This window comes from Parambassis ranga, chromosome 6 (genome assembly GCF_900634625.1).
Source record: "Parambassis ranga chromosome 6, fParRan2.1, whole genome shotgun sequence".
Classification (NCBI taxonomy): domain Eukaryota; kingdom Metazoa; phylum Chordata; class Actinopteri; family Ambassidae; genus Parambassis; species Parambassis ranga.
Genome location: NC_041027.1, coordinates 15,626,720 through 15,636,100, shown reverse-complemented (window position 1 = coordinate 15,636,100; position 9,381 = coordinate 15,626,720). Strand labels below are relative to the sequence as shown.

The following is a 9,381-nucleotide window of genomic DNA, read 5'->3' as shown; positions in this document are numbered from 1 at the left end:
GGAAAATAAAACAGCAGCAATAGAATCACCACACACAGCACTGCCACATGGTGGCGCCATGAGACCCCCCGTTGATCCCGGAGGACAGGATCCTACACATCGTCCATCATCCAGCAGAGCGGCTGTGGCTACAGCAGCTGGCCCACAGCAGGTGTCCCCCTCCCGGCCCACGTACAGCGGCCTGGCTGCTCACGACCCGAACCGCTGCCGTCAGAACTCACACGAACTAACAGGCCTGTGCTGTGGCCACGAGGTGAAGTGAGGTAGAGGAATGGCGGACACAGTTTGGAAGCTACTTCCTGTGAGTTTAGCTTTAATTAGCTAGCATGACCGGCGCTAGCAAAAGATGCCAAAACAAGAAGGAGCCAATTAGCTTAGCAAAAGACACACAAACATGTGATTAACACACGGAGTGACTTACAGTTCGATGAAAGGACACTAAACTGACTAAACGAGCCTAATAATGGCTGCAACAGGATTCTGAACAGCGAAAACACTTCGACACGTTATTGATCAGGTGGAGCAAACCATTCTGAGGGGGGGGGCTAAGTAGATATGGCAGCATAGACAGCAGATCCAGCGCGGCGTGCCTTATTGTACCTACATGCTGGGAGCAGTTTTCTAACAACTGTTTTTTTAGAATAAAATGTTTTGTTCTTTTTTTAGTCGTGGATGAAAAAGAGGGGGCACCCGGATTTGAACCGGGGACCTCTTGATCTGCAGTCAAATGCTCTACCACTGAGCTATACCCCCGCCGACAGCAGCACCGTCACCAGAGGCGTAGATATACACAGCAGAACGTTGTTTTCTGTTTTTGTTTTTACCGTATTATTGTGTCGTGTTTTACCGTAACTGAGCTTTTTGTTATCGTTTACGGAGAATACAAGATGGCAGCGGTGGTTGTGGAGATGGTGCCAAATAAACTATGACGTTACCACGGTTTTAGAAGTTTTGTCTTTTGACCAGTAAATATAACGTTGTTCGTATAATTGCTCTAATAAGGTGGTTATTGTTCTCCCTGAACACTGACGGGTGTTTGTATATGTGGAGTCCTGTGTGTGTTATTACGGTACTGTGTGTAAAAATGCGCACTCAGTCTGTGGCTGTGAGTGCGCTGGTATTCCTTTTAAGGTTATTGGTGATGCTCCGTTCAAGTTCTGCACAGAAACCCGTAATTCATACCGCTGTAAGAGCGCACCTTGTAATGTAAGATTCAAGTGTATATGAAGACTAGACTTCTTAACGGCCTGTCTGTCTTTGGTCTTCATACAGTCTCTTTGTTCGTCCATGGTTCGACCTTTGCTGTCTGGTGACTTTCGCTCATATAGAGGAGAAAACTCCCAGCTGCGCCGGCTCCTGAAGGCACCGCGGAGGCTCCGTGCAGCGCGGTGGCTCCTCCTGGCTCGGAGCGTCGCTCCGTATATTAACGGCATGCCTGCAGGCGCAGAGGAGGACGGGCTGTGTCCCTGATGAGAGAGTTACGTCTGACTCCTGAACACATCGTCGCCTCCAGCAGGACCTTCTCTTTATGTTTCTGATCCACCATGAATCCGCCCTGTGGCAGATGCAACAAACCAGTTTACCCAACAGAGAAGATCAACTGCCTGGACAAGGTAAGATCAGCCAGATCCTCAATCAATCAATAATCAATAATAACAATAAGGTGTTTTAATATAAAGCCTCGAAAGCTTTGATCATGAGCAGTGTTGTGTTTGTTTTGTTTTTCATTGTTAAAACAAAATGATACTGATGACTCCACACACACACACACACACAGACACACACACACACACACACACACACACACGCTGAGGGAGCAGTGGAAGCCACATCCGGTGAATGAACAGTGGACCCTGACCTTTGACCTTTTATATAAAGTCACATGTGTGCTCCTGCAGCTGCTGTGAGAACAGAGACTGTGAATGAGCAGGTTCATCAGTTTATGGTAGTTTATAAGTTACAGTTGGAGCTGCAGCAGCACCACACTGCCCTGCTCTGGATCTGTTGCTCTGGATCTGTTGCTCTGGCCCAGCTGCTGTGGATCTGCTGCTCTGGATCAGCTGCTCTGGCCCAGCTGCTCTGGATCTGTTGCTCTGGCCCAGCTGCTGTGGATCTGCTGCTCTGGATCTGCTGCTCCGGATCTGCTGCTCTGGCCCAGCTGCTGTGGATCTGTTGCTCTGGCCCAGCTGCTGTGGATCTGCTGCTCTGGATCGGCTGCTCTGGCCCAGCTGCTCTGAACCAGCTGCTCTAGCCCAGCGGCTCCGTGCAGCTTCACCTGCAGACTCCATGTTTCAGTGCTGACCGGGTCTCTTCTTGTGTGTCCTCTCTTTCAGTTCTGGCATAAAGGCTGCTTCAGCTGTGAGGTGTGTAAGATGGCTCTGAGCATGAACAACTACAAAGGCTTTGAGAAGAAGCCGTACTGCAACATGTGAGTGTGTTTCCTCACAGACAGACAGAACAGTGTGTGTGTGTGATGGAAAAAGGGAAGTGTTAACAGACAGGCTCGGTCATGTGACACCAACGTTCGTGTGTGGCTGATGGACCCGGGTTTGGCCTCTCCAGGCCCACAGAAAGTGTCAATCCTCTCTGTGAGGGTGTGTGGACCAGGTGAACAGGTGTTGGTGGACTCTCTCCCCCCGACAGTGCGGTCGTGTTGTGTTGTTGTGTCGTGTTGTGTGTTACTCTCCGGCTGCAGTGACTGTCCTCTGTCTTTCTTCAGGCATTACCCCAAAACGTCCTTCACCATCGTGACCGACACCCCCGAGAACCTGCGTCTGAAACAACAGACCTTGCTCAACAGCCAGGTGAGACTCTCTCTGCTCGGGGTTAATCTGGTTGCATCACAGTGACTTGGTGTGCGGCCGTTGATCTGTGTCACAGCAGGAGGTGAGGACACACCTCTGAGCTCGTCACAATTGGATTCCTCCAATTAAATCAAAGCAGCCCTCGGGGCGCAGGCTAAAAGGAGAGCGTGCTGACATGCAGGCCTGAAGCCGCCGCTCTGCCTCTTACACAGCGGGAGGATTTCTGTCATCACACCTGCACACACTGATTGAGCCTGTCATGTGACAGCGGCTCGCCCAGCCTTCCCCTTCCTGTCCGTCCTGTCCTGACGCTCTAATCTAATCACACCGTTCAGGCCAGAAATGAAACCTGATCAGAGGGATGAGTCGTTCCCAGTCACGCACAGTTAAAGAGCTGCCCGCTGCCTCTGAGCCTTTGTGCTAAGCTAGGCTAATTACCTAGCTTAGCACAATTCTTGTTTGTTCATATTCCATCATAACAATTCCATATCCTCCTGATGGTAAATGTCAAATAACTCTTCGCCCAAATTCTCTCTCTCCCTGTGTGTGGTGTGTGTGTCTGTGTGTGTGTGGTGTGCGTGCGTGCATGTGTGTGTGTGTGTGTGTGTGTGTGTGTGTGCGTGTGTCCTCTCTGGTCTCTTCTAACCGGCCCACTTCATTGTTTATAACCATAAAAGTCTCGGCAGCTGAGCTCTCTCACTGAGGCAGCATATTCCTCATAGCAAGAATGTGACTCATGTGTGTTAGTGTGTGTGTGTGTGTGTGTGTGTGTGTTTGTGTGTGTGTGTGTGTGTGTGTCTCAGATTTACTTTCAAATAAACATTTTGCGGTTAACAAACAGGAACATGTTATTTTAGTAGCATGGCCTCAGCATCAGCTCCATTGTGTTTCTCCTGCGTAGAGACCGTAGACGTGGTCACGTGACCCCGCTCCATCCTCTGTGTCTGCATGGCTGTACGTTGATCTGATGTTGCATTCAGGTTCTGTTGGAATTGTCACCACTGACAGACTTCAGTCTGTGAACGCACCATGCCCTGCCTGTCTCCCTGTTTGTAGCTGGTCATATTTGAAGGTTTGTCCACCCTCTGTGGCTCATGTGATTCCTGCTGAGGGACAGATTCTGACACGTTCTGCATGTCTGAGCGTTCAGAGGATTGTTGGGGACAGCCGCCCTCACAGGCTGCTTCAGTCTCCCTCAGCAGGAAGCAGAGTGTTTATCCTGAAACATGACGGGCTGATGTTTGCAGGCGCTCTACAAGGAGGACTTTGAGAAGAACAAGGGGAGGGGCTTCAGCGTGGTGGCCGACACCCCGGAGATGCAGAGACTGAAGAAGACGCAGGACCAGATCAGCAACGTAGGTGCAGCCAGAACCTCTGCTGAGGAGCTGAGGAGCGGCCCTATATGGTCAAAGTCTCTGAGCTGTGGACACACACACACAGACAGACACACACAGACACACTACACACACACACACAGTCCTCCATCATGTAGTCAGAGGTGGTGTCAGTCCTCCATCATGTAGTCCTCCATCATGTAGTCAGAGGTGGTGTCAGTCCTCCATCATGTAGTCAGAGGTGGTGTCACCACATATTGTCAGTAAACTGTGACACGTGGTGTCTCCTCATGTCCTAAAATGTGAACTGCCTCTCACAGAGCAGAAGTAATGTGTGTGTGTGTGTGTGTGTGTGTGGTTTCAGATAAAGTACCATGAAGACTTTGAGAAGAGCAGGGTTCGAAGTGACGCCCCTCCTCCTGAGAACAGACAAGGTGAGACACACACACTCCGCCTGAAGCTGCGTCCATGAGGGTGGAGGATGAGGATGTCTGGTGTAACGGAGTGTGTGTGTGTGTGTGTCTGTGTGTGTGTCTGTGTCTGTGCAGACTATGAAGAGCAGCCGTCCAGTCCTGTGAGAGTCAGTCAGCCTGCTGGACCGGTGCGCCCTGCTGCTGTGGCACCACCTGGTGGAGGGGTGAGGTTATTACACCGCAGGGTGTTTATAACAAAAACATAAAGTGACCTTTAAAACTGTTTTCAAATTAAATGAGTCATTTTAAACACATCTGACCCTCTTGTTCTTCCAGAGGCGCTTCCAGGCCGTCTACAGCTACACGGCGGCGGAGGCAGACGAGGTCTCCCTGCAGGAGGGCGATCTGATCTCAGACGTGGAGCCCATCGACGAGGGCTGGATGTTCGGCTGCAACCAGCGCACAGGCCAGCGGGGCCTGCTGCCCGCCAACTACGTCCGGCCGCTGTGAGGCAGGCGGTGCTCCTGAAGAGATTTTAAACAGAATTAAAGGTGGGGAGAGAGAGAGAGAGAGAGAGAGAGGGGGGCAGGTTAGGACCACAGGGCTCTTTAATGCTCTCAGCAGGACAGAATGTCTCAACGATGGCTTTGATTCAGTGTGTGGTGTGTTTTTAAAGAAGAGCCTCCCACAGTCGTCTGAATCACCTTTATTCAAAAACAGATCGCACATCAAACTAAATGAAGTCACATGTCACCTGACCTGAATAAAATAAGACTTTATTTACAAATTCAGTTAAAACAAAGAACCGTCAGCGCCCGTTGTCTTCTTCATGTCAGGTATTCAATTCTCACTGTTTCAGAAGGTGTGGCTCTGAAACACGCTGCCCCCTGCAGGCCGCCGCAGAGAAAAAGGCCACTCGCTTGTTTATTTTGCTGCGAAGCTTCGGCGGCAGCCTGCGGAGCGGCGTCCTGAACAGCTCCGGGTTTCCTCCGATCAAGTCCTCACACAGTCTGAAACACACACACAGCACGGCTGTCAAACACTCCATGACCTCTGTGGACGTTGTTAAACCTGGTTAACCATGTGTGGTCGGGGCGGTGAGGGGGCGTCATGTGACCCGGCGGCGGGCCGCGCGCTCGTACCTGTACAGGGAGTACGGCTGCGTCTGGAAGATCAACACGTCGCTGCAGTGGTTCTGTGACGGAGCCCGAAGAACGGCCACCTAACAGCAGCCAGAGCGAGACACCCGTTCACACACAGCATCAAACCGAAGACACGTCACGTCTGAAGCTCCCCTGATGGGACCAACAGAACTCCTGGGACAGAACTTGACCCAAAAGACAGCATCATCGTATTTTCACACATTAACTGCAGAAAAACTTCATTTAGAGTCGATCTGATGAGTCTGAAGTGAGGCCTCCCACAGGTGCAGCAGGCCTCGGCCAGCTCTGTTATGCTAATCAGCATGGTTAGCATGGAGCTAACCATGTACTGCAGGTGCTGAGTCCTTAAACCACTTAAGCTTCATTTATGTAACGCTCTTAATCACCGAGACCTGATTGGTCCACTTGACCTACGACATCACAGCGGCCTCCCTCTGGTGTCCGATTAATCCGCACACACACACACACACATACCGAGTCCATGAGGATGCAGAGGCGGCTGCTCCCCCCGAACACCACCACGTCACCGTCACTTCCCAGGCAGGCCGTGTGACACACCCTGAGGGACCAATCAGCATCAGGCACGCAGTCTGGATCACAGGGCTCATGTTTGTGAGGCGACAGCTGACCTGGGTTTGTCTTTGTGTGGGTGCGTCACTTCCGTCCAGCGCCTGCTCCGCGCGTCAAACCGCCAGCCGTCATCTAACACAAACATCACGTTAAAAGTCACGGCGTGCTGCGGCGCCGCCACGAGCAGCCATGTTGTCTCATCTTACTCAGAGTGTTTCCATCGACGCCGAGGCCGCCGTACACGAAGACCGTGTGATCTGACGTGGGCGTCATGGTGTGCATGGAGCGACCCAGAGGAGCACAGGAAGGAGAGATGTCACTGAGAGACACACACACACACACACACACACATTAGACTGAAGGCTGCGACAGGAAGAACATCACTGCTGTGTGTGTGTGTGCGTGTGTGTGTGTGTGTGTGTGTGTGTGCGCTTGTGCGTTTACAACTGAGTCCACGTCCAGGCGTCCAGGTCTAAACAGAAGACGTCCAGCTCGGCTCTTTCCTGAAAACACATCAGAGAAAAAGTATGAGGACACCAGAACATGTCAGCCCGGCCGAGGTCAGGGTGAACTCAGGAGGCGGCTCCGAGTCAACAGGAAAGGGACGCTCAGACAGGAAGAGGTCCGTCCCCACACCTTTCCCACAGAGCCGGCTGGAGGAGCCGCCCCAGCATCGGGCCGTCCACATACTTTTGGCTGAATATAACCAGGATGAACTCACCGCTCCGCCGCTGATGTAACCTTTGTTCCCGAGCACGGCGCTGGCGTGGCAGCCGCGGGGCGCCGGAGCAGGACCCTGGACCAGACAGACACACACACATCATCCCTTACACAGGGCACCTGCAGCGCCACCAGCAGGTCAATGAAATATGAATGAAAGTTAACCCATCGTGTGACTCACGCGGGTCTCCGGCTGGCTCCATGTGGCGGTGTGAGTGTCAAACACGTTGACCTCGTTGTTCCATCCCCAGCACCGGAACAAAGTGTCTCCGATGGTGGTCTTGAAAAAACATCATCATCATCATCATCATCATCATCGGCTAACAGGCTACATGCTAGCTCAAACATTTACCCAGGACATCTCCTCCACTACGAAGCTGGACGACGGCGAGTTCTGGACCTCTCCGACGGTCTTGCAGCCGTACCCACCGAAGAAGATCAGCCTGACGCCAAGACCAGGTTAGACAGGACGCAGGAAGTGTGTGTGTGTGTGTGTGTGTGTGTCCGCGGTGGGAGGACCCACCTGTCTCTGTGCACCCAGCAGGAGTGTTTGCTCCGCGGCGTGGGCGTCGTCCCTCGGGTGTCGGTCACTCTCCTCCAGCAGCAGCTGGGCTCTGATAGGTCCACGCTGAACATCTGCAGGCACATGAGGACAACGAGCTGAACACATGTCTGCTGCCATCAGCCGGATAATCCCAGTCCACTCTGCGTCCGTCTCAGCGGCCTGATGTCCAGCAGGACATCTCTTCCTGTGTCAGTCTGCTCACCTGGTTGCTGTATCCGACGAGGTCACATCCTCCGAAGACGTAGAGCGTGTCGTCGATGCTGGCGCCACAGAAGTCCTTCAGGTCAGGGGGGGCGTCTCCGTCGATGTCCCGCCGCTCCCTGTCAGAGTCACACGGGGTTAAACCCAGAGGAGCCCGTCTGTCTGCATCACTGCTGTGCAGTCACGGCAACTTTATCGACACCCGTCAGAGTGACAACAGACACACAACACTCACCACGTCCCACTGTCCAGGTCACAGAGCCAGATCTCCTCTGAGGGCAGAGCCACGTCCTGTCCGGCCGCCTCCTGAGGACACACACACACAGAGACACACACACACAGAGACACACACCACACACACAGAGACACACACACACACACACACAGACACACACACACACACACAGAGACACACACACACACACACAGACACACACACAGACACACACACAGACACACACACACACACACAGAGACACACACACACACACAGAGACACACACACAGAGACACACACACACACAGACACACGGAGTACAGACACACACACACACACAGAGACACACAGAGACACACACAGACACACACACAGAGACACACACAGACACACACAGAGTACACACACACAGAGTACACACACACAGAGTACACACACACACAGACACACACACACACAGACAGACACACAGAGACACACACACACACACACACACACAGAGACACACACACACACAGACACACACACACACACACCTGTAAATGAGCTGTTCGGGCTCCTCGGGTTCTCCTGTAGAACCCGTCCAGGTTTTCTTATCAGAACCTCTTCCCGTGTGAACACGGAGCTCCGGCCGGTGTCTGCCAGGTGTGCCTCACCTGGTAACCCCCCCACACAACCAGCGTGTTGTGGCTGATGAAGGCCGTGTGGCTGCTCCTCTCCAGCCGCCTGCTCAGCGCCGCGTCCATCCCGCCGGTCCGGTCCTGTCCGGCTCTGCTTCAAGATAAAAACTAAGAGAGTAAAAAGAGGCTGAGGGCGGAGGCTCAGTGAGCCGCGGGCGGAGGCGGAGGCTCGGCGAGCAGCGGGCGGAGGCTCGGCGAGCTGCGGGCGGAGGCGCAGTGAGCCGCGGGCGGAGGTTCGGCTCAGACCGTGGGTTTCAGGCTCTGCGTGATCCTGAGTGCGGGGAGGAGAACCGAAGTGCTCCCGGAGGAGGTCCAAGCGATTTATCAGGAGCTGAGATCCAGCCAGCCTGCCTCCATCACACGCAGGTGGAGGTGATCACAGCGGGCGGTGGCTGATTGGCTGCACCTGTGTGTCCCTCCGCGGTGTGACAGACCTGCAGGGACCCGGATGTGTGAAGTGTTCGTACATAAGAACACGTGATGCTTGTTGTTAGGTCTGATGTGGAGCAGCTCTGAACATCTTCCTTACTTCCGGGTCTTCACGTGTTTACTGCTGCATGTTAATGAGGTGGGCGGTCCTGACCCCAGGCAGGTCGAACCAGATCCATCAGTTCCTGTTATGATTCCTGGAAGTGTTTCCAGCAGATGCAGCTATGCTAACCTCCATCACCAACAGCTCACCCCCCACAGAGAGGGTGGAGCAGCGTCACTGCT

At 53.2% G+C, this 9,381-nt stretch overlaps 2 protein-coding genes and 1 non-coding gene across 4 annotated transcripts; 1 reads left to right on the top strand and 2 right to left on the bottom strand.

The window, feature by feature from the left end:
- Window positions 1–681: 681 nt before the first annotated feature.
- trnac-gca (transfer RNA cysteine (anticodon GCA)) lies at window positions 682–753 on the bottom strand. The gene has a single exon. It is a non-coding gene; the product is annotated as a tRNA-Cys (tRNA).
- Window positions 754–1,408: 655 nt separating this feature from the next.
- LOC114437783 (LIM and SH3 domain protein 1-like) lies at window positions 1,409–5,353 on the top strand. The gene is made up of 7 exons (XM_028408702.1): window positions 1,409–1,613; window positions 2,334–2,428; window positions 2,720–2,804; window positions 4,052–4,159; window positions 4,503–4,572; window positions 4,687–4,775; window positions 4,888–5,353. The coding sequence occupies exons 1-7, from the start codon at window positions 1,545–1,547 to the stop codon at window positions 5,059–5,061; spliced, it is 690 nt and encodes a 229-aa protein (XP_028264503.1). The 5' UTR covers window positions 1,409–1,544; the 3' UTR covers window positions 5,062–5,353.
- On the bottom strand, window positions 5,242–9,237 carry LOC114437782 (kelch domain-containing protein 1-like). Of its 2 annotated transcripts, none has more exons than XM_028408700.1 (13): window positions 8,644–9,237; window positions 8,006–8,073; window positions 7,772–7,889; window positions 7,528–7,640; window positions 7,357–7,447; window positions 7,186–7,284; window positions 7,006–7,080; window positions 6,729–6,787; window positions 6,491–6,603; window positions 6,344–6,416; window positions 6,189–6,273; window positions 5,694–5,773; window positions 5,242–5,561 (listed from the first exon to the last, which is right to left on the bottom strand). In XM_028408700.1, exons 1-13 carry the CDS (start codon window positions 8,731–8,733, stop codon window positions 5,399–5,401), a joined length of 1,227 nt encoding a protein of 408 aa, XP_028264501.1. In that variant the 5' UTR covers window positions 8,734–9,237; the 3' UTR covers window positions 5,242–5,398. The 2 variants fall into 2 exon arrangements, with proteins under 2 accessions (XP_028264501.1, XP_028264500.1); XM_028408699.1 differs by having other exon boundaries at window positions 8,006–8,076; window positions 8,644–9,234.
- Between the last annotated feature and the right edge of the window lie 144 nt (window positions 9,238–9,381).